Source organism: Peromyscus maniculatus, chromosome 5 (assembly GCF_049852395.1).
Source record: "Peromyscus maniculatus bairdii isolate BWxNUB_F1_BW_parent chromosome 5, HU_Pman_BW_mat_3.1, whole genome shotgun sequence".
NCBI classification, from domain to species: domain Eukaryota; kingdom Metazoa; phylum Chordata; class Mammalia; order Rodentia; family Cricetidae; genus Peromyscus; species Peromyscus maniculatus.
The window spans coordinates 19,573,507-19,598,136 of record NC_134856.1 but is presented as its reverse complement, the minus strand read 5'-3'; the positions used below and the strand labels follow the sequence as shown (position 1 = coordinate 19,598,136).

Sequence of the window (24,630 nt, the reverse complement as noted above, 5' to 3'; positions counted from 1 at the left end):
GTTCTGTAAGCTTCTTGTATCTTCATAGGTATTTCTTTCTTTAGGTTAGGAAAGTTTTCTTCTATAATTTTGTTGAATATATTTTCTGTGCCTTTGAGTTGGTATTCTTCTCCTTCTTCTATCCCTATTATTCTTAGGTTTGGTCTTTTCATGGTGTCCCAAATTTCCTGGACGTTTTGTGTTATGACTTTTTTGTCTTTAGTGTTTTCTTTGACTGACGAATCTATTTTATCTATCATGTCTTCAGTGTCAGAGATTCTCTGTTCCATCTCTTGCAATCGGTTGGTTATGCTCGTTTCTGTAGTTCCTGTTCGTTTTGTCAGGATTTCTATTTCCAGCATTCCCTCAGCATGTGTTTTCTTTATTGTCTCAAATTCATTTTTCAGATCTTGGAATGTTTCTTTCATCTGTTTAATTGCTTTTTCTTGGCTTGATTTGATTTCTTCCCATTTTTTGTTCGTTTTTTCTTCCATTTCTTTAAGGGAGTTTTTAATTTCCTCTCTAATGGAGTTTTTCATTTCGTCTTTAAGGGAAGTTTTTATTTCCTCTTTAAGAGAGTTTTTCATTTCCTCTTTAAGGAAAGTTTTTATTTCCTCTTTAAGGTAGTTTTTCATTTCCTCTTTAAGGAAAGTTTTTATTTCCTCATTGAGGGAATGTTTTATTTCTTCTTTAAGGGCCTCTATCATCTTCTTAAAGTCATTTTTAGGGTTGATCTCTTCTGTTTCTTCTGTCATGGTATGTTTAGGTCTTGCAGGTGTAGAATCACTAGGTTCTGATGTTGCCATATAGGTCTTTATGTTGTTGCCTGTATTTTTGCACTGGCGTCTACTCATCTTTTCCTCTGTGCGGTGCAGGTGGTGTCTGTGTCTGAGAGTGCCTCTCTTGTTCTAATTTTTAGTCTTGGTTTAGTAGGGGTTCTTGGTTAAATTGGTGCTATTGGGCTGTTTCTTCAGGGACAGCTGATTTCAGTCGGTGAATTATATACTTATGATTCTCGTGATCTGGTTTGGTGACTGGGTAGCGCCTTCTTCTGTGTTCCCAGGTCACGTTTTGTTCATTTGTCAACTCCTCAGCTGATCTTGTTTCTTCAGACTTCAAACTGTAGGCATCTGAATCCTCTCCCAGATGGGTTTCAGCTGAGCAGGGTAGTCTCACCAACACCTCCAAGTTGTTGGGTTTCACAGGATCAGCAGTTGGGCCCTGGGTTGTCCCCAGACGGAGTGTCCAGACTCGCCCTGGTTCCGACCCACGGAGATAGCCTCTTCCCCAGGTGTTGGGGCTAGGGGCGTCCCCGTTCCAAGCTGTGTCCGCCCCTCTCCGTCTCCGGGCCTGTCCACCCCTGTGGCCCACCGCCACAGGCCCACCTGCGTCCACTTGTCTCCACCGCTGGGCCTGTATGTCCCTGTCAGCTGCCGCTGGGTCTGTCTACCTCTGCGGGCGGCCAATGGGCCTGTATGTCTCTGCCGGCTGCCGCCGCGGGCCTACCTACCTCTGCTTGTCAGTGCCGCCGGGCCCATCCACCTCTGCGAACTGCCACGGGGCCTGTATGTCTCTGCCGGTTGCCACTGGGCCTGTATGTCCCTGTCAGCCGCTGCCACCGGGCCCTTCCACCTCCACAAGTCGCCGACCTGCGTCTGCCTGTCTCTGCCGCGTGGCCTGTCCACCTCTGTGGACCGCCGCCAGGCCTGAATGTCTCTGTCGGCCGCCGCCGCCGCCGGTCCTGTCCACCTCCGTCTGCTTATCTCTGCTGCAGGGCCTGTACACCTCTGTGGGCCGCCGCTGGGCCTGAATGTCTCCGCCAGCTGCCGCTGGGCCTAAATGTCCCTGTCAGCCACTGCCGCCGGACCCGTCTACCTCCGCGGGCCGCCGCCACAGGCCTACCTGCGTCTGCTTGTCTCCGCCATCTACTTTGGTTTTTTACTACATAGTTCAGGCTGTTTTGGAATTCACTATGTAAACCAGGCTGGCCTTGAACTCACAGAGATCCCCCTGGCTCTGCCTCCTGAGTGCTAGGATGAAAGGCTTGCGATACCACACCTCTACTTGCTGCTCTTAAAGAGGACCGTCTTAGTTACTTTTAAATTGCTATAATACGATACCACGGCCAAGGCAACTTAAAGGAGAAAGAATTTACTGGGGGCTTATAGTTTCGGAAAGTTAAGAGTCCATGACCATCATTGTGGGGAACATGGCAGCAAGTAGGCACAAAACATACTAGAGCACTAGCTACGAGCTCACATCTTGAGACAACAACCAGAAGTTAGAGAGAGTTAACTGGTAATGTCCTGGGCTTTTGAAATCTCAAAGCTTGCTCTCAGTGACACACCTTTCCCAACAAGACCACACTTCTTAAACCTTCCCAAATAATTTCACCAATGGGGTCCAAGTATTCAAACATCCGAGTCTATGGGGGCAATAATGAAGAGAATAGTAGGGTACAAGTGATCTAATGGGGTAAATCTGAAAACCAGGGGGCTCTAGTTAGAGAAGGAGGAGAAAGATAATAGAGAAGGAGGTAGGAAGGTAAAATAACAGTGAGAACGTCTGAAAAAGTCACAAGGAATTATACTATTAATTATCTACCTAAATAACTATAATATACATAAGTAGGTATATAAGCATACATGTATAGTTTAAATAATTTTCTCACCTGGGCTGACAATGCTCTATCCAAGGGCCAAAGGCCATTTAGCAAAACCCCCACATGAGGCAAGAGAAGCCCTCTTTTGAGTTGTTGGTCAGGGTTGTTCAAGAAATTCTCCAAATATTACACACTATTGCTACGTTCCCATGGTTACCCACAGGTAAGTCCCTATAGGTGAAACTCATCGGAATGTCTTCTCCTGAGGACTAGCTTTAATGATAATAGAGGCTGCACTGCAAACTTCCAAATGAGGAAAGCAACCAACAGTCCTACCCAGCTAGACTGCCATGAACCACACCAACAAACAGCATGGCACAAGGGTGTAGTAGTGGCACCCATACCTTGGTGGTAAACAATAGCTCTTTAATTGAACCTAAGACTCTCTCAATAATCTCTGGTACTGAAAACCTAGTGAACTTCTAAGGGTTGTGAAGTCATGGATCCTGGAGAACCTACCAACCTCCACTTGACTAAACCAGCACAATCCCTATTACATTCTCAGTATTTGTCCTTATATCCATAGATAAATATAGTATTCACCCCTCATCAAGGGAAACCTCTCTTTGCAACGGATAGAGACCATTACAGAGAATAACAACCAATTAAAATGCAAAGTTCTGGAGCCAGTCTCAACAGATACATCTACAACCCAACTCCTGAATATAAGGCTCAAGGATCATTGCAGAAGAGGGGACAGAAAGTCTGGGAAGGCCAGAGGACCAGGCTCTCACAGTTTGCTGTGAGATTGTGTCTCCTAAAAATGTCAAGTGAAGTCTCACCAACCTGACTGCCTAAACATGAGCCAAACAAGGACAACAATAGACATGCTGAAGTGGACGGGGAAAGCCTGGGGAGATAGATCTCAACTTTATACAAAGAACTATAGGTAACTAAGGAAGGCTGAGAGTGGGAGAAATAGTCTCCTCCAGGGACGAGTAAACCAATTGTTTACCCAGTATCAAACGGTCAGCCCTGAAAACATATACATACAAGTAACATTATATTAACTGAGCAGATTATATTTTTGCATTTAGGAAAAACCATATTCATATATGTATATAATAATAATTAGTGGACAAAAGAAGGCAATAGAGGAGGTAAATATGGGAGGGTTTTGGTGGAGGAAAGGGAAGGAGAAAATGATGTAATTATACTCTCAAAAAAAGAAATAGTAATAAAAAATGTTTGAGGTAATGGACATAATAAATATTCTTATGTAATCATTGCATATTATATTGCACTGAAATATCACATTACCACCATTAATATGTACAATCATTATGCATCCATTTAAAATTTTCCAATACTTTTAAAAGTTTTATACACATATGGTTGCTTTAATACTACACTTTGAAGTAAACAGAACATGGTAAAGTATATATTTATTACATAGCTCCATTAATATTATGAAGTTATAAAACTTGGGTTTGACTGAAAAATGTGTCTGAATCCAGTCTGTGATCCAGAGAAATCTGGAACATAAAACCTTATTTTTACCTTGATTAACATTACAGACACAAATATTTTCAATTCAGTACTAAGTTATTCTGAAAGCTTATGCAACATCAGTTTCAAATATCCTTTTATAGAAAATGCTTATTAGTGATCAGCTCACGTAACTTTAGAACATGTTCTAACACTTCACAGCCAGATGTTATTTCTAAGCAATATAATACATTATTACACAGTTTCAAGCCAGTATAAAGTGAACTTGACTCACAAACTGAAGCTTTACATTTGACCATTTGACATAATACAATTATGCTCTCCATCTTATTAGCTTTATTACCATCCTGTTAGATAACCTCCACTAGATCAACAACATGGGACTCACCACCTACTTAAACTGACCACAACCACTGTAACTACAGCCAAAGTGATTCTGTTTCTTTTACTGTGGGCAGTCACCTATTTCTAAGCAGATGTTAGGCCAGGTTATAGCCCTGGGATTCCCAGCACAATCTTAAAGTATTTGGCACCCTATGTAAAAAAATCATCCCAAGTTTTCTGTAAAACTATGTTGCTAGCCAAATTTAAGTAAATACACTCAGGAGTGGCATATCCATAATGCATAGCAGTTAAGTTGCAAAAGTTAGATTTGGTTCCTGATTAATAAGTCTGCATTGCTAATCAAAGTCTATATAGTGCAGAATTTCTTTTGCTGGTGTTTTTTTCACCTGTACATATGTGCTATATTTTTCACCTGTGCTTATACACCTGCATACATGTGGTGGTTTGGATGAGGTATGTCTCCTATAGGTTCACATAGTTAATGCTTCATCCTCCATTTGTAGCACTCTTTGGGGAGCTTATTGAACCTTTGGGATGTGGACCCTTACTGGAGGAAGCCCAATACACTAATGTTTGCTCTCACAGGGATACACTCAGCTTTATCTTATTGATAATCATCTCATAATGATACTGACAGAAAGCTGGTATGTCTCTGTGTGTGCACATACATCCTTGTGTGGGGGGAATTGACCCAGGATTTTTTGCACGCTAATGATATTTCTTAGAAATAAACTATACTTCCAACCACAAGAGAAATTTTTATGTGTGTGAATTAAAAAAATTGTTTGGGGCTAGAGAGATGAATTATAGCTTTAGAGTAAATATTGCTCTTGTAAAGGACCCAAGTTCAATTCCTACCATCCATGCCAGGCAGGCTCACAACTGCCTGTAACTCCAACTCTAGGGAATTGAACAACATTGGTATAATGGGTACCCAACTCTCCGCCCCCTCCCTGTCTCTGTCTCTGTCTCTGTCTCTGTCTCTGTCTCTCTCTCTCTCTCTCTCTCTCTCTCTCTCTCTATGCATGCACACAGACTCACTCATACCACACACACACAAAATAATCTTTAAAATACTCCTTAGGTTGGCCTCAGGATAAATCACTTAGAGAAAATTTGGCTACTACTTTTTAATCTGTGACTGACATTTGAATGAGAGATGTCATATAACAACAGACTATTAGTTTAATCTGCTGCACATAAAAATATAGCTTAGGGTTGGGGATTTAGCTCAGTGGTAGAGTGCTTGCCTAGCAAGGGCAAGGCCCTGGGTTCGATCCTCAGCTTAAAAAATATATATATATAGTTTATATATATATAGTTTATATATAGTTTATATATAATATATATATAGTTTATATATATATATAGTTTATAAGAAACGAAAAGTAACACATTTTTAGGCAGAATAACTTTAAAAGCTATACTATTTAAAGAAGTATCAGAGAAAAATCTAACAAAGAAGTTAAAATAAATAAGCCATGACACTTTCATATGATACTCTCAAAAGGTTTTCTGATGGATTTAATAAAGACCTTGGAGACACTGGAATTTTACTTTTTGAACTATTATTTTGGCTGTTTTATAGACTTCAATTTGAAATGTCAAATGAAATGAGTGATAGCTGTTTCAATGATGGCAGACTGACCGGGCCTGCAGAAACAGCCTCACAGGGTGGGTTCTACTGGGTTGAGAGATGGTGAGCTAGCGTTGGCTGTGGCAGAAGTGCAGTGTGCACACCCGAAGCTGGGATTCTACACAAACACCTGTACTGACTAGTCTGAGGAACAGAGGGAAGGCTGCTCCCACTGAAGCCTCGGAGAGCCACACCATGAGAACGTGAGAAACATGTGGAATCGGAAACAATCTCCCAGTGCATACAGGTCTTTTCAAACACAAACTGTGGAGGCCGGTAGAAAACATCAGCAGCAAAGGTAAAACCAAGCATGGGCTTATAACCCAGAGTCCATAAAATCCCACAAGGTAGTGTGATCCCCAGAACACCAGAAAGAATTAAGAAGCACCTCTAGAAAGAAAGTTAGAAAGGCTGACACATAGATTCCGTTTGGCATTGAAATACAGATCTAACTGGTCTGAGTTATGGAGATTAGAATCCCTACTCTCCACAGCCAGCCACAAAGTCAGAACCAAGGAGCTGGGGAAAACCATCCTAATTAGGAAGAAATACTGACTGATAATAAATAGTTCTTATTTCATTTCTTATCTTTATATTTTTTTTTAAAATGTATACTTCTGTATTCCATTTTTTGGTTTTGTTTAAGCTTTTATCTTAGCTAACAGATTTTCTACAACTGTTCACTTATAATTTATACATATATTTACTTATTTTGGGAGGCTTTGCATGCCATAGCATGTTTGTGGAGCTCAGAGGACAACTTGGGGGAGTTGGTTCTCTCCTGCTACCAAGTATGAGTCCTGGGGATAGAGCCATGTCTCCCTCAGGCATGGTGGCAAGCATTTACATTCACTGGGCCACTTTGCTGGCCTTCTTTCTTTCCATGCACCTTCTCTATAACATTTTCTCTATTATTTCTCATAGTTCGAACCCATATGCTTTCCCTTCCATTTATAGATTACTCCCTCTTTCCTCCTTTTCTTTGCCTTTTACTATTAGCACCCTGAGCTCTGAAAATATACACACTGCATTTCTCAACAGTGCTAGTGCTTCTGCCTCTGAGCCTTACTAGACACATACAGGAAGCGAATGGTATTTTGACTGTGTGTTTACATTTGGACTGCTGTCAAATCACTATTCCATTCCTATAGTTGGCTTTCCCTCTAACTTGGCAATAGGAAACAAACCCCCAAAGACAACTCATCAGGAAAACATAAACAGATGGGAAAATAACAATTAATCTTCAGTGTCTAACAAAAAGACACATCCATCTCAATTAATATATGAAACACAACAATAAAAAAATGAAAAAGTGTGAGAAACAAGCCAGTATGATACCACCACAACCTACTAAGCTTCTAGTGTTGGAAACTAAAGAACAGGAAATAGCTGAAAGATTTTAGAGTCTTACTTTGCAAAAGAAGCAGTGATCATAGAGGATAATTCAAGTAAGAAAATCAATTCAGGACTAGATAAGAAAGTAACACAGCATATGAAGACGTGAGTAATATACCCAACAGTTTCAACAGCATAGTGGAAAAGTTCAGCAAGAAAACTGAGGATCTGTAAAAGGACCAAACAGAAATGCTGCAAATGAAAGTATCTGTCAGATAAGAAACTACAGTGATGATATTCCAATGATGTAGTCCAAGATGGAGATGTCATGAAATAACTTGGCAGAGGCTACCAGCACAATCTTAGTCACGAGCCTGATTTTGAGAAGCCTGAAGTTCCTGAGGAGTTCCGACCTTCTGGGGTGGGGACAGTGAATGCATGGCTTTCTTCCACTTATACTGTTCCTTTTAGAAATGGTCCTAAACCAAATGAAGATCTGCTTCAAGTTATCTCTAGAGTATGACTGGTCTCAGATACTTTGGAGTTTGGAGGAATCACTCCAGATTCACAACAATTTTTAAAAAGTTCATTATGATAAGTGTCCAAACATTTATATTCTTTATGAAAAGCCTTTAGAAAAGGTGATAGGAAATCTGAGAATTTCTCCACAAGACATCTTAAATATAATTTACTCATGTCCACCTATAAATGACATTAGAAAACATAATAATAAAAATATATTATGCATCAAAAACACAGAAATTTGTTGGAGCTCCAAATAATTGTTAGAAGACATATTGACAAGGGTGATTCTCTGCACTTTCTCAAAGGCCAAGCAAGCAAACAAATATGCTCTCTATACAGGGACAGAAATTTACCTTGCCAGATGCAGAAAAAACAAAAACAAAAACAAAAACAAAAAAACAAAAACGAAACCTCAGAAAACAGATTGAAGGTTCCTCATGTAAAGCACCCTGCCATCACTAGTCCTGAGTTAGGAGGAAAGTTGTATTGGAATCCAGAGGAACTGAGGTATAGACCTTTGAACTGCATCCATAAACAACATGAAAACCTTCATGTATACATACTGGTTAATGACAAAGTTCACATTGAAAAGTTTCCAGAACTAAAGGGGGTGCTTACATTTTTAGGCAATTATTCATTTACTTTTTTATTTTACAAATGAAATAAAGAAGTAAAGCTTATGAACTTAAGTATAGGAGCTAACAGAACAATGATGGCCCTAACAGACTACACTTATTCATCTTATTTAAATTCCAGCAACACCTAATGAACTGCTATTTACATCTGTAAAGCCTGTATAACTACTTGCAGAAAGGACTAAGGCAGGTCTACATACAAAATGGTTACAGATCAAATCCAAACTCTGAAAAAGCTTCCATGTTGACCAAATACTCTCAAAAACATTTTTTTTTTAAACAAGCATTTCCAGTAAGTTGGGTTTTCTTCAAAGATTAAAGCAAACGATCACACACAGCCCTGGCAGCAGCAAGAATACATATGATTAATTACATAGCTATACTCCTAGTTACTCACCCTCCTAACAGTATCTGTGGCTGGCTGGATTCATTTGTGATACCAAATACATCAGGAATTAGATCACCATTGAAGCTGAAAAGAGAATAGTTTAAAAATTAGGCAGCTGTTTTATTAAAGTGCCACTTTTAACTTAGCTTTCAGGAGTGTGGAGCATTACCATACTCAACAGGGTCTATTTGTGGCCAAGGAAGCAGAAATGACAGTTGCTCCTTCCAGACCCAAGTCTTTTAGTTTTGCTAATGGACCCACCAGCTGCAATAAACTGCTGCAGCAACTATAAGAATTAGATTTGCATTATAAGGAATCATACCATTACCTATCTACCTAAAAATACATACAAGTTAAGTTTGTGAATAAATATACTCAACTGAAATGAAACTTAAATGAAAATTCTCACCTATGACAATGCTTCCTCCAAGGGTCAAAGACCATTTAAGAAAAACCCCAACACCAGGCATGCAAGCTCTCTTTTGAGTTGTTGATCAGAGCTGTCCAAGAGACAACCCAAATATTACATGCTATTGCTATTTCATTTGGTTTCTCCCAGGAGGTAGAAGGTGAGTGCTTAGTGCTGAAGACATGCTCTTCGGACACATGACCGAGAGGTCCCTGCGCTAGAACTCACCTAAATATGTTTTCCCTGAGGACAAGCTTTCATGTTAACAGGGGCTGCAATACAAACTTCCAAAGGATGAAAACAACCAACAGTCCTACCCAGCTAGACACCTATGAACCACACCAACAAACAGTATGGCACAATAACCCTAAGGGTGCAGTAGTGGCACCCAGAGTGGGGTAGTAACCAACAGCTCTTGGAATGGGAACTAAGACCCTCTCAACAACAGTGAAATCCTATCTGGTACTCAAAACCTAGTCAACTACCCAAGGGAGTGAAGTCATGGATCTTGGAGGAGAACCTACCAACCTCCACTTTACTAAACCAGTACAACCCTTATTACATTCTCAGTATTTGTCCTCATCCTCATAGATAAGTATAGTCCTCACACCTCATCAAGGAAACTTCTCTTCTCATTCTCTTTTCAACAGATGGAGACCATTCATTCCCAACTGATACATCTACAACACAACTCTTGAACCTAAGGCTCAGGGATCATTGCAGAAGAGGGGACAGAAAAATTGGGAAGGCCAGAGGAACAGACTCTCACAGTTTGCTGTGAGACTGTGTCTCCTAAAAATGTCATAGATGCTCTATCTATGAAGGGTTCACCAACACGACTGCCTAAACATGAGCTGAACAAAGATAACAATAGCAGACATGCTAAAGTGCATGTGTGAAAGCCCAGGAGGCCTCAACTCTACACAAAGAACTAGAGGTAACTAAGGAAGACTGAGTGTGGAAGAAATAGTCTCCTCCAGGGATGAGTATACCAATTGTTTATCTAGTATCAAATGGTCAGCCCTCTAAACATACACACAAGTAACATCATAGAGACTGAGCAGGTTATATTTAGGAATACATACGTACATACATATATGCATGTAACAACAATTAAGAAAAAAGAGGCCATTAATTTGAAAGAGAGCAAGAAAGGATGTGTGGGAGAGTTTCGATGGACGGAAGGGAAAGAGAAAATGATGTAATTATAATATAAGTTCAAAAAAAAAAAAAAAGGAAAGGAAAAAAAGAACTGTATTTGCATGAGTTACCTTTGGAGACAGAGGGGTTCTGACAGTTCGACTTTCTTTTTTTTTTTGATTTTTCGAGACAGGGTTTCTCTGTGTAGCTTTGCACCTTTCCTGGGACTTACTTGGTAGCCCAGGCTGACCTCGAACTCACAGAGATCCGCCTGGCTCTGCCTCCCGAGTGCTGGGATTAAAGGCCTGCGCCACCACCGCCCGGCCAGTTCGACTTTCTAAGCAGTAGCATAAAAAAAAAAAACAAAAACAAAAAACAAAAAAAAAAAACCTCTTGCTAACTCATACTGGACGCATCTCAGAGCAGGAATTAATGTTAGTTTTATGACCTTTTGGGTTTATCTGTGAGCTTTGTGTAATATGGGGCTTGGCTTCTTAAAGGATGGGTTGTGACCTCAAATGGGATTCCATAATTGATGTAGGAGTTGCAACTATTTGGCAACAGTAAAAAGGTTTTGAATTTTAAACAACCAAAAATTAATTTAAATCCAAACATGATGAATGTGAGGTATTTTTGCATTATATAACTGCACTGCAGCTTTGGTTATAAACACAAAACAAGTACCAGGCACCACCCAACGGCAACCAATGCTCTGCTGCCTGAAACTCCTTGCTCACATCAGTACTACTGCATAGTATGAACTGCAGTGCTCTGAGTATACAGTTTGTGCTGTTATGGGAACATAATGGTTTAATTACAGAGAGAAAAAAGGCATGTAAGTACCAAATTAGCAACTATTTGAATTGTATTGTTAGCATGTTTGATTTTTAAAACTAATTAAGTTGTTCACTTAATTTCATGAAAAAAAAAATCATTCAATAATGGCTTGGTATTAAGTACACTTTCCAACAATTTCTGAAATAACCCTAAACAAACATCTGCCATTTAAAAAAATTATATATTTATTATATATATTTCTCAGGATTGATGTTTAGAAAATGAAAATATCTGATGTTTAGAAGATGAAAATATTGATCATCTTGGAAAACAATGAAAAAGGTCTATATTCTGCACTATGAAATGTTCAACCAAGATTTGGTTCCTATGTAAAGGTAAAAAAGAACACCCTCATTTTTGTAGGTAAATTTAACTAATTTTAAATTAACAACAAAATTATATGTATAAAAAGCAATTATTTTAAAATAAAGCTTTTAATGATTCACAGTCAGTGAGTGTTTGACTTGCATATCTCTATTATACATCTATAAAGCAGAGTCATATAGAAAGGGTGGAAAGGGGTCATAAGAAGGACAGCATTAAGGTCCTGCTCTTGTCTCTCCATGACAGTGAAGGAAACATTAGACTTAAAACAACCCATAAAAGAATCCCTAGCTGCTATACAAGTTCATACTTGTCACTGATCATTATAATAACAATGAAAAAACACACAAGTATAAAAGAAATCAAACGAAGAATTCTTCAGAAGTTCACTCTATGGGTTTCTAGTTCAGACTTCTTATCACTGTTGACCCATGATGTGGGAATGATTTTACTAACTGTAAATGGTATCACTTGGGAACCATAATGTGACCATATTTTATGTTCCAAGAATGATCTTTACCCCATTACCTATATTATCTTGTTCAAAATTTAGATTGAGTCATCTCATTTATTTTGAGTAAATAAATAACATAAAGGAAGATTTATTTTAAAGGACTACATTTTCTTCTTAATGTGGAAATCTTTCCCCATTTCTGGAGGGAACACTATCTTCTTCATATTTGTCAATAAACATTTTAACTCAAAAAATGGTATCTTAATTAAAGAATGATAAATGACTACATATCACTATACTACAAGGAACAAATATGAAGTCATCGAAATAAAAAAAAAATCCGTATCTTCCTTTCTGCAGGATAATCAAATTTTTCTTTCATCTGTGCCTTTACTTCATCACAGCAAACAAATCACAGGTTCCTATAAGCTTCAAGAAGTGAATTTAGTGTCAATCTTACTTAAGAAAGTAATTTCCTACATAAAAGATTTTATTTTATGTTTCTAAGTTTTAAACTGTTCAAAAGCAAGCACATACTTACTCCATAATCAGTGGTTGGTCTTGAAAAGTCCTATTGAGTATGGTCATGTTCTTAGAATCTGTAAAAAAAGGATATATATGTATATATCCACACATAGACATACATACATACAATACATACAAATATAAAGTGCTAAGCATTTAAAATTATTTTTCTTATCTACAAAATAGTCTTTCATTCTTTACAAGATTCATCTCTAACTTCCTGCAACAGTTACTACTACGTAGACATCAAAAGCTTCATTTAATGGTAAGCCATACAAGAGTTCAAGTTATAGTGACGATTCAATCGACAATTTCATTTGAAGTTCCCATCTAAATATCTTTTAGTTGAATTATTTTTCTGTACAATTTAATAATCAACAAGATTTCAATGTAAACAAATAAAACTGCATGTCTAAACCTATTCCACTCTGCCATGTCCATGTTTTTGTTTTTTTATAAGCACCACTTGCATATGGTACTCTTGTAAATTAAAGGATGATTGGATGCATTAAGATTATTGTCTGTATTCCCAAATGTTGACAAAAAGCACACCTGAATTTACCCTTTTTGAATAAAGCTGTCTACTTCTGAGTTATCAATTGGCTTTTCAGATAGGCTTTCAAGATTCATGGATGGATATAGTAGATTAACTCACAACCTATAACTTTCAGTACTTTTCTGTACTGGAAAACTAGAAAGCAAAAAGGGTTTGCCAGATATCCTATCATTGTGATGCTACAATAATGTAAGCCTTGCTGTGGTGATTTGAATAGGTGTGGCTCCCACAGACTCAAGTGTTTCAATGGTTGGCCCATAGGGGGTGGTACTATTAGGAAGTGTGGCCCTGTTGGAGAAAGTGTGCCACTGTGAGGGTGGGCCTGAAGTCTCAGGTGCCTAAGATAGGCCTACTGTTGCATTCACTTCTACTGCCTGTGGAGCCAGATGTAGAACTCTCAACTGCCTCTGCAGCACCATGTCTGCCTGCACACCACCATGCTTCCCACCATGATGAAAATGGACTAAAGGTCTGAACTACAAGCCAGCCCTAATTAAATGTTTTCCTTTACAAGAGTTGCTGTGGTCACAGCGTCTCTTCACAGCAATAAAACCCTAACTAAGACACTTGCTAACCAGATAGAATGTGATTTTTACAGGCATGTGTGGTAAGGCAACGTCTATAATTCTACTAGACCCATCTTTGTGTTTGCACACTGAATTTGGCAGTATTAAGAGGCCAAGTGCACCATCCATTTTGCCGAGGAGACTATTAGCAGAACTGGCATCATCTGAGCAGCTGTTGTGCACCTGGCCACTTCTCATAGCTAATGGACACAGTACCTTCCTCAATGTCCTTAGGATTGTTCCCTCAAAGCTCTGAAGTTTGTTCTTTTTGCCTCGAGACAAAGTCTCACATTTAGCTCTGACAGGCATGAAAGTCTGAGATCTACCTGTCTCTGCCTCCCAAGTGCTGAGATAAAGTTGTACATCATACTTGGCCTGGAGTGAATTCTATAGTTACTCCAACAACACTAAAAAGCGAATAGGATCTCTTCTTGAAGCAATCAAGAGTAGATTTTGCTCTCTAGAATGGACTAGGTTAGTTTGCAAAGAAAATAAGCTTTTAAGAAGTTTTTACTAGAACATGAGAACAGAATATTCCATTGTTCTGAGAACAATAATTGTTACATTTTCATTAAGAATATCAGGTATGTTTTCAAAATTTACCCTTTCCAGTCAATAATAAATAGTAAAAAATTTAAAACTCACTTAATGTTTGATTTTGTCCCCAGAAGATAACAGCTCCTAATTCATTGTTGCTATGATTTTGGGGAAAATATGTGAGCAGGACATCCATTTGTGAATCCCCATCATAATCACCAGGGACTACACTTGTTACTAGTGCACTGTGACTCCTAAAGGAAATAAGAATTTTAAAAATATCAGAAAAGTTATAGTAGAAAAGGACATCTAAATATTTACTATGCAAAGTATTTTAAAATCAAAATTCAAGATTTAATAGAAATAATTAAATTTATTGTTTCTTTTGTATCTTATGCCCCCTTGGGTGTATAGATCCTTCTGGTCTACAGAAGAATTCATAATGAATGGAACATAGAACAGTTTCTATATATTACCGTAAATCTGAAGTATATCAGTATGTTCAAGCACTGGCTCAGTGGTGGTGTTTGTACAGTACAGATGAGGCTTTGAGTTTGACTTCCATTGTTACTAAACATAAGCAAAATGAATACAAGGGGCTGGAGAGATGGCTCAGCAGTTAAGAGCACTTGCTGTTCTTGCAGAGGACATGAGTTAGGGTCCTAGCACCAACAAGGTGGTTCAGAACTATAGCTTCAGTTCCAGGGGGATCCAATGCCCTTTTCTGACCTCTGAGGGCTCTTGTATACACATGATGCACTTATAGACACTCAGGTATATACATACATATAAAAATAAATATTTAAGGAAAACAAAAACAAAACCACAGCACAAAAATTTATTTGAAAACATGGAAATAAACACTAAAGGTTAAAAATGGTTGCATCTGAGAAGAATAATAGAGTGCAGGAATAAAAAGACAATTATTTTTACTTTCAAAAATATTCTAAATGCTAATTAAAACAAAGGGCTGAAGAATGCTGGGCAGCGGTGGCACACGCCTTTAATTCCAGCACTCAGGAGGCAGAGGCAGGCAGATCTCTGTGAGTTCAAGACCAGCCTGGTCTACAGAGCGAGATCCAGGACAGGCTCCAAAACTACACAGAGAAACCAAACCCTGTCTCGAAAAAACCAAAAACCAAAACCAAAACCAAAACCAAAACCAAACAAACAAACAAAAAGGCTGAAGAAATGGTTCAGTGGTTAAGAAAATGTCCTGTTCTTGCAAAGGACAGGAGCTTGGTTCCCAGCACCAGGAAGGGAGGGCAGCTCACAAACACATGACTCCTGTGGAGCAGAAGCTCCCTAGGCCTCTGAAGGCCCTTGCACTCACTCACATGCCCATGCACAGACACACAGATAGAGACAGACAAATCTTAATCTTCAAAAAATTAAAATAGCAATTTCTAAAATTTAAGAATATTGTATTAACTAAAAGCAAAATTTGAGGTTTTAACTTAATAAAACTGGCCGGGTGGTGGACAAGGCCTTTAATCCCAGCACTCTGGAGGCAGAGACAGTTGGATGGATCTGTGAGTTTGAGGCCAGCCTGGTCTACAGAGCTTTTCAGGACAGGCGCTAAAGCTACAGAGAAACCCTGTCTTAAAAAACCAAACCAAAACAAAATAAAAAAAATAAAATCCAAGCCCTTTATATCTTATGTATTTTCTTGGCTTATAATTCTCAAAGGAAAAAACACTTCACTTTCAGGTGGTTAGTTCATTTCTTATATTTATCCATTTCTGTTTTTCTTACTCCAAATACTCATGGCATCAATTACTCCAAAAATATTTCTGAGAATAAATTCTTTTTCATTGATGTATAAATTTCCTCCCAATGTTCTATATTTAAGGCCAATGTTTGACAGCATTCTGCGATTAAATACTGTTGGATTTGAGCACTAGTGAGCCCCACAGGGATGTGAATACACAGAGATGGTAGTGCATGCCTTCCTCAGTTGCTTGCCATGTTATCTTTTGAGATTGGGTCTCTCACTGAATTGGAGGGATCTGTCTGTCAATCTTGTTCCCTCTATCCCAGAGGGGAATGCAAATTCAGTTCCTCCTGTTTGTGAAGCAGGTACTTTACAGAGCCATCTTCCTATCTCCTCTGCAGTAATTAAAAAATACATTACTTAGTCTATAATCCCAATTCATACTTCATGTAAATAACAGGTAAACCAATATAAGTACATTTTTCATAATGTGTATTTTGTACAACATATACTGACTCCTCTTTTCTCACAGAATTGAATTCAAATATTTTCAGTATTCAGGAAGGATGCTTGTCTGCTCTGACTTCCTTTTCCCAGACTATCATTCTCCCAAGAGTCTCTACCTTTTCTGTCAATAAATCTTCTCACTCATTTGCAAAATGCTATTTTCACTTTCATCTTTTGTAAATGCTATGTACTCAAACTTAAATACTATCAAATAAATGTTATTCAAGCTATGTTGTTAAGCTCAAATCTCATGACTGTCTGGAAGCTGTAGCTTTGGTTTACACTGACCTATCTCTTTCTCCATTAGCTGAGAGAGCATCCAACTTGTTTCCTAGAGTTCCCACAACATGTTGGCTATCACTGGGATCAATGTTTCACCATAGCCAACCATGAAAAAGGAACGACAAGAACTATTATTTAAATCACATTTTAAAAATTAAGATAATTTCAAAAGCTTGATTTCAGTTCTGTCAAAATCAGTATTAAAAATTCACCATTATATCAAAAGGAAACAATAAAAACAAAACAAAACAAAAGGTTTCATTGACCTTTCTTCCACATGCAAAATATTTTTAAGATGGTGAGACTTTCGTGAGGGATTTGCTTCTGCGGAAACTATCATGAGATACAGTTCATTCAAGAAAGCATATTAATTTGCAAAGGGAGTGAATGATGTTTATACAGAATAGACCTGGATCCACCAACAAAACTTATTTTTGTAAAGATGAATTATTTTTAAATTTTTATTTTCAATTATTTATCTCTCTCTCTCTCTCTCTCTCTCTCTCTCTCTTTCTGTGTGTGTGTGTGTGTGTGTGTGTGTGTGTATGTGTGTGTGTGTGTGTGTGTGTGTGTGTGTGTGTGTGTGTGTGCTGACACCACAGTGTATAAGTAGAGATCAGAGGATAATTTACAGGAGTCAGTTTTCTTCTTCCACCACATGGATCCTGGGTATCAAACTTAGGTATCAGATTTAGTAGCGAAGTGCCATCTCCCCAATCTTTATCATGTCTATTTTATTTATTCATTTTGAACAAATTGCTCACTACTCAGACTCCAGAACTAGGAACTTTGTGTCACAATACCACAGCTGAGCAGAACTGATTTCAGATACAACCCAAGCTACAGCATATTCACATTATAAGGACTAATATTTCCCAAAATAAGCATTTGTACTTACTTCAAGGATACCTTTACTTTGGGTTTAAAATAGGGTGCACTCTGATCTGCTAAAAAGACGATTAAGTCATTTCCTAAAAGAAGCAAATAAATAATTTTAGAAAAAAAGGCCTTTGGTAAATCATGCAGTCAGTGCTTAAAAATTTCTAGGTACTGTTTCTATAAGAAGACTTTTATTCTAATCTAGTCAGAGAGCACTGTCAAGGATACTCACACTAATGGAATGTGGGAAAGGGCAGTATGGAAAAGCATACTTGTTCAAGGCAAAGCCAAGTCATGGGATTCCATCAAGAGGCTGGAGGGCTAAATTAAAAGAACCATCCATATAAAGAAGACATCTTAAACTATCCTCTTCTACACCGAGTATGAGATCCTGGTTTGATCTGCAGCAATGCAGAAAACACACCACCACCACCACCACCACCACCACCCACCACCAGCACCACCACCACCACCAAAACCCATATTCTTTACTGTGCTTCACAGTAGCTAAGCCTTACTTTACTATAGTTAAGCCTTTGTGTTTTCCACATCCAATCAGATCTCCCTTATAGGAGGCTCTTTATTTCATTACACAAATTCATCATGCCAATGATGCAAGAATTCCTACTACATATTCTTCTCACAAGAAATAAGGAGACAAACACATAAGCAGGAAAAGCAGAGCCCTCCAAACTTTCCTCCTTTGCTTGCTATGGAACTACCTTCTGCATGGATGGGTCCATGCAACTCAGTGCTCACTGGGCCAGACTTTCAGCAACGCTTAATCAAACATAGGGTATCTTTAAAGTTAAGGAGAGTCTCTGGATCCATTTTGGCCAGATTACCTATATAGGTTTGCACCATTCTTACAATACGGGTAATTATTCAAATACAGGGAAAACAAGTCTATAAGAGGTTCTTCTGGGCTGGAAAGAGCCCTCAAAAGTCCTTTTGGGATCCTATCACTCAGCTCTATATCAGCTTTTAACTTTATTCATGGCCTTGGTCCTTAACCAGCACCTACTAATGAATGTACTTTGTTAGCATCAGATTTTTTCTTTTTTTAAGGCTTAACATAGTTATTGAACTTTCAAGAATGGCAAGTTGGCCAAAAGTGATGTGCAAGCCTACAGTGATGAAGTGTTGAAGACTACAGTAATAACCAAGGCGAGGAAGGGTTCAGATGTACTCTAAAAGACCAGGCAGATCATGCTGGAGAAGTCCGCGTTCATCAGCAGTTAACAAAAAAACGCTTGTGTGAGCTGTGGAGTGTTTGGTGCCTTTGGAAGGCACAGTGCCTTCAAAGAAACGTGGATCTTAACAAAAGGAAGGTTAGATGAACTGAGCAAATAGTAGAGGCAGTACATTTCTCATAAGAAGAAACTGTCAAGTTGCATCTTTTCTGACCAAAGAGGGCGGAACATTGGACAAAAGAAGGGAAAGCAGAGGCCAGATACTAAGGTTCTCGGGAATCAGGAAGGACTTTGTCAGGCAGGTGAATATTCACCAGGTGAAGGCTGTAGGCTGGCCGAAGGGAGGCTGGTGTGTTCCTAAGCTTTAGGGACTGATGGTAAAAACGCGCGGTGATTGGGTCAACCCGGGGTTGATAAAAATTGGGGACAGGGAAAGCTGTCAAGGATGATGAAGATAAAAGGGAGAGCCACAAGGCTGGGAAATGCAAGAGGGAGGGTAACAGGAACAAGGGGGCGTGGGTACACCGGGAGGGGCGAACAGGGGGAGGGCCGGCAAGCACTGACTTTCCCGCAGCACGAAGAGGTCCGTCTGCTTGTCGGAGTTGAGGTCCCCGAAGGCCGCCAGGGTGCCCCAGGCCTCCGCCCCAAAGAGCTCGGCCGTGACGTTGTGCAGAGCCCGCGCCGGGGCAGGCCCAACGCCCAGCAGCGCGAGCCCCAAGAGCAGCGGCGCCAGCAGCGCCCCGGCGCTAGGCAGCAGGCCTGCCGCCATGGCGCCCTCGGCCCGGCCGGCCTCCGCCGCGCTTGACGGCAGCCGCAAAGCACCGTGCGGCCGGTCGAACCGAGAAAAGACTCAGGGTGCGGGCTCACGGGCTGCCCGTCTCTGCACTCTCACGCTCGCCTCGGGCTGTCCCTCCGACGACCAAGAGGCCAAGGAACCAGGGCGACGTCTGGCTGGCAGCTCACTTCCGGCCGGCGTGCCTCCCGACAGTGTCGCGCGCGGGGGCGGGGCCGGGCGGGCGGTGCTGACTGGCAGCCCGGGCGGTGGGCACTGCGCGATGGCGGGGGCGGAGGGACTCATGGCCGAAGTAAGCTGGAAGGTCTTGGAGCGACGAGCCCGGGCCAAGCGCTCAGGTTTGGCTGCCTGTGACAACAACCTTGCCCCTGAGGGGTACAGTGGGTGGTGCTCTTCCTTAAGTCCCCTGGAGGGAGGCAGATGGGCTCGATCTTGGGGAATCAACTTGTGTCCCTAAGTTGTCTTCGGAAAGCAATAGGTGGCCCTGGCTGTGCCCTGATCTTGTTCCCCCCATGCCCTCCACTCTCGATGCCCCGCACTTCTCGCATTTAGAAAACTTCCGTGTTTCTTCCCCAAAGTTATTTCCTCTTAAAAATTAGCGGCAAGCTGACTTCTCCAGGAAAGTTGCCCCAGTGGCAAGTTCTTGGGAAAGGAAGGGTGCCTACCACCACTCTGAAAAAGTAGACCTTCATTTTTAGTGAGATCCTGAAGAGCGGGCGACTATTCTTGTGTTATTTCTTATGTCCCCTTCACACTCCTCAGTAATTTTGAGCCGCACACAGTTCTGTGTGTCAGGAGTTGAGGAAAACAGGGTTTGGGCCACAAAGTAAGTTAGTTTACAGTTAGGGTTGAGAATGAAATTGGCCACTTCCCGAGGCAAGTGATCCCAGCACCTGTAGTTACCAGTCCTGGTTCCCAACCACGGAGGTCAGAAGATGCCAACAGTCCAAGTGTCCTGAACTGACTTGTTCAAAATGCAAAGTCACTGACGATTTAAAAGTTAGTACTCCTGGTTAATAACTCCTCGGAGGGCCAAGTTTGAAACTGCTCCCATTTAAACTGGATAGAATCTTCAGCAAAAACTGTGTCCTTAAACACAAGAGATGGTGGAATGACGAGTCTTCAGTCAAGGACCTTTCCCTTTAAAAAGAGTGAGGAAAGACTGTGGAAAGTACCAACTCCATTCTGGTTTAAATCTTAAAATCCTTGTGTTTATTTACTTAGGGCTGTAGTGGAACAACCACATGAAAAGTTGAGAGAATTTCTCAAAAAGCAGTTGACTTCAGTCTAGAGTCAGTACACTTGAATCAGTCATGGAATATTTGTTTCCTACTTTTTCTTAAAAATTTTTATGTCATAGAAATATTGACTTATTTCTATATGATTACTAACTATGTAGCTGTGGGAGTATAAATAGTGTTATGGGGTTGTTCTTCCTGGGCAAAGAGAATATAACTAGTCTTCTAGGGAGTTGAACAATGTCCCCAACAAATACTTTTTTGCAACATAATTCCTTTTAGTAAGCATATAGAGTCTATTTTCTCTTCAAGTCTTTGTTTTACTCAAATGCATGTCACAGCAGTAAACTTTGAAAACCTTACTTTTCTTAATAGGGTAAATTTGTTTAATTTTGCTATTGTTGAATGCAGTTTCTTAAACCAAGTCCCATGTACAAGTAGTTATCTGTATAGTATCATTTTCAAATGTTCCTGTATGTTTAATTTATAAGAGTAAAATTTAGATAGAAGTAAAAAAAAAGTTAGCAATTGAAGCAAATCTTTAAAATTAGTTCGTAGTTTCTGTTTTCAGACTGAGAAATATAGACAAAAAAAAACCCTCTTGAACCACATTATTTACTCTCTGCTTATTACAAAGAATTAACTTGATTCTGTTTACAACTTTTAGGAGCATATATAAATAGCCTTGTTTGAAACATAAATTAACCTGTTGCTGGGATAGACTCCTCTTTGGAGTTCTAAGCATTGTTACATAGTAGCACAACAACTTTACTATACAATAAAGCATGTTACTCATGAAATGTTTCTTAGTAAGTGGATATTATGTTTCTTTCTATTCATGTAAGCAAACTTAATTTACCAAATAAAGGAAATCAAATTTTCAAGTTGTAAAAGATGAACTAAAGTTATTTAATAATCTTCAGTTGTCTTGTGCACATTGCATCATGCTAATAACTGCTCATACTGCTTTCAATTAATCTAATGCTGATTGCTTCTAACCTTCACTAAACAGCTTTAAAATTGGTGTAGTTTAGCCTGCCACGCTTATGATAAGAGTCAAGTTGAAATGGCCCACTCACCTGATGCAGCCTTCTCTTCACCTGCTTTGTTAAGGTCTGGTAAGTGTACAGACCCCAAAAGGGTCAACTGATCATTTTATATGCCGTCGTTTCTGAAGGCTGATGTCACTATATGGTGTCTTTTATTTGTTTTATTTCCCTTTTGGTGGACCCAACTTTGAGTACCAACCATTTCAGTTGATGTTGGGCTTATGTTTCCATTGTGTTTTGAATGTGTTTGTGGTGTACAAGGAAGACAAAGGGTGGAGTTCCCGTCCTGACAATTGCAAGATATTTGACCAAAGGTGGTTTCTTAGTGCCTGGGAACTTCAGTTGTCAAATGATTAAACGATTTTTGTCCATTTTCTAGGTATTGTAGTGCACATGGATTCAAATGTCTCTGTAGTGTGGTTTAAATTTCTCTGGGTGCATGCCCAGATAGTAGATTTATTTTTAGGGTTTTGAGAATCCTTCAGCCTTATTTCCAAAGTTGCTGCATTAGTTTATACCCCCACTAGCAATTTATAACAGTCCTGTTTATTAACATTGATGCAGCATTTTTTTTTTTCATTTGTGATCTTGATGATGGCCCTTTTGACTGGGGTGAAATGGAATCTCAGAGTAATTTTAATCTGCATTTCTCCTATGCCCACGGATGTTGATGACTTTTAAAAGGATTTCTTAGACATTTATAATTCTTCTTTTGAGAGCTCTATTCTTGTTTTGGATCCATAGCCTGTGTTTTAATTGGGTTGTTTTTTGGAGTTAAGTTTTGGGGTTGTTGGTTTGTTTATCTGTTTGTTTGAGACAAGGTTTCTCTGTGTAGTCCTGGCTGTCCTGGAACATGTTCTGTAGACCAGGCTGGCCTGGAACTGAGTGATCCACCTGCCTCTGCCTCCCAAGTGCTGGGATTAAAGGCGTGCGCCACCACCACACAGCTAGAGTTTAGTTTTTTAAGTTCCTTGTATATTCTAATTACTAATTCTCTTCACTCAATTAACTGTTTCTTTTGTTGGGCAGAAAGCCTTTTAATTTCACGAGAGCCTGTTTGACCATTGTTGGTCTTATTTTCTATGCTATTCTGAAAACCTTTACCTATCTGTTAAAGTGTACTTGTTGCTGTTTCATCTAGCAGTTTCAGGATATCAGGTCTTATATTGAAATCTTTTATAGATTCGGAATGTAGTTTCATGCAGGGTGAGATTTAGGGATCTAGTTTCATTCTTCTACATGATGATGTCCAGGTTTTCCAACCATCATTTGCCAAGATAATCTCTTTTGTCTAATATAGGTTTTGGCTTTTAGTGGAAAGTCAGGTTGCTTTAGTTGTGGGAACTTCTATCTGGGATCCTCAATTCTACTCCACTGATTTATGTGTCTGTATTTGTGCCAGTACCATTCTGTTTTTATTACTGTGGCTCTCTGGATTAACTTGAACTCAGGAATGGTGATACCTCCTATATCAGTATTGCTTTGGCTCTCCTTGGTGTTTTGTTTCCCTATAAATTTTAAGATTCTGTTTTCACTGTCTGTGAAGATAGTCCTCGAAATCTTGATTGTGATTGCATTGAATTTACAGGTTACCTTTGGTAGAATGGTGACTTTCATAATATTGATTCTTTCAGGCCATGAGCATGGAAAACCATACCATGTTCTAGTGTCTGTCCTAATTTTTTTTCTCCTGTGTCTTACAGTTTTCATTATAAAGGGTTTTTTTTTTTTCATTACCTTAGTTGGGTTTATTTTTATTCATTTTATTTTTTGGTGGCTATTGTAAATGAGATTGTTTCACTGGTTTTTCTTTTAGTATGTTTGTCATTGATATATAGGAAGGCTATTGATTTTTGTGTGGTCATTTTGTAATCTGTCACTTTGCTGAGTATCAAGCTCTATTGTTGGAATTAGTGTCTCATGTGTAAGATTGTATTGTTGGCAAAGAGTGATACTTTGACTAATATTTTAAGCCTTTGCTTGCCTCTTAACTTCTTTCTCTTGTCTTGTTCTAGTTAAAACTTCAGTTACTCTATTAAATACAAGTGGAGATACTGGACATCCTTGTCTTATTCCTCATTGTATTCGGACTGCCTTGAGTTTTTCTCTATTTACTATGATGTTTGCTATAAGTTTGTAGTATATAGCCTTTATCTTGTTGGGATATGCTCTCTCCATCTATAAACTGTTTATATCATGTATCATGAAGCACTGTTGGATTTTCTTGAAAGCCTTTTCTGTGTCAGAGGTCAGAGAGGGTAATGGATTCCTTGGAAACAGAATTGCAGATGGTGATGATGCTGGGAATTGAACTCAGGTCCTCTGGAATATCAACCATTGTACTTAGCTGCTGAACATCTCACCAGCCCTGACTGCAAGTATTTTGTTGAGTTTTTTTGCATCTATATTTATCTGGAAGATTGGTTTGTAATATTTTGTTTTGAGCAGGGTAATACTGGCTTCATAAAAAGAATTTGGAGGCATTCTTATCTTTTCTGTGTTGTGTAATAGTTTGAATAGTATTGGTGGTCTTTGAAAGTCTGGTTAAATTCTGCAGTGAATTGATCAGATTCTGCTTTTGTGTCCGATTCCCCACCCCCCCAACCCCCCATCCCACCCCCGCCACTTTGGTGATGGCTTATTGCTTCAAACTCATTGGTTATAGATCTAAAT

At 39.3% G+C, this 24,630-nt stretch overlaps 3 protein-coding genes across 9 annotated transcripts in view; 1 reads left to right on the top strand and 2 right to left on the bottom strand.

Moving 5' to 3' along the window:
* Nucleotides 1–19,866, bottom strand: part of Itfg1 (integrin alpha FG-GAP repeat containing 1) — a 148,455-nt gene extending 128,589 nt beyond the window's left edge. The window contains exons 1-5 of one of the 2 annotated variants that reach the window (XM_016006589.3): nucleotides 19,442–19,866; nucleotides 17,704–17,776; nucleotides 14,411–14,556; nucleotides 12,660–12,717; nucleotides 8,964–9,038 (exon numbers count right to left, since the gene is read on the bottom strand). In XM_016006589.3, coding sequence (XP_015862075.1) covers nucleotides 8,964–9,038; nucleotides 12,660–12,717; nucleotides 14,411–14,556; nucleotides 17,704–17,776; nucleotides 19,442–19,646 — 557 coding nt within the window. In that variant the 5' untranslated portion in view covers nucleotides 19,647–19,866. The remainder of the gene's footprint in view (nucleotides 1–8,963; nucleotides 9,039–12,659; nucleotides 12,718–14,410; nucleotides 14,557–17,703; nucleotides 17,777–19,441) is intronic. The other variant, XM_016006586.3, reaches the window with a different exon arrangement.
* Abcc12 (ATP binding cassette subfamily C member 12) overlaps nucleotides 1–24,630 on the bottom strand; it is a 993,341-nt gene that overhangs the window by 253,211 nt on the left and 715,500 nt on the right. The gene's annotated exons all lie outside the window — the stretch shown is intronic.
* Phkb (phosphorylase kinase regulatory subunit beta) overlaps nucleotides 19,861–24,630 on the top strand; it is a 205,845-nt gene continuing 201,075 nt past the window's right edge. For 2 of the 6 annotated variants that reach the window (XM_042277371.2, XM_076571770.1), the window contains exons 1-2: nucleotides 19,882–20,008; nucleotides 21,921–22,026. In XM_042277371.2, the coding sequence (XP_042133305.1) occupies nucleotides 21,975–22,026 (52 nt within the window). In that variant the 5' untranslated portion in view covers nucleotides 19,882–20,008; nucleotides 21,921–21,974. Of the gene's footprint in view, nucleotides 20,009–21,920; nucleotides 22,027–24,630 lie in introns of all 6 variants that reach the window. The other 4 variants (XM_042277369.2, XM_042277370.2, XM_076571769.1 and 1 more) reach the window with 3 other exon arrangements.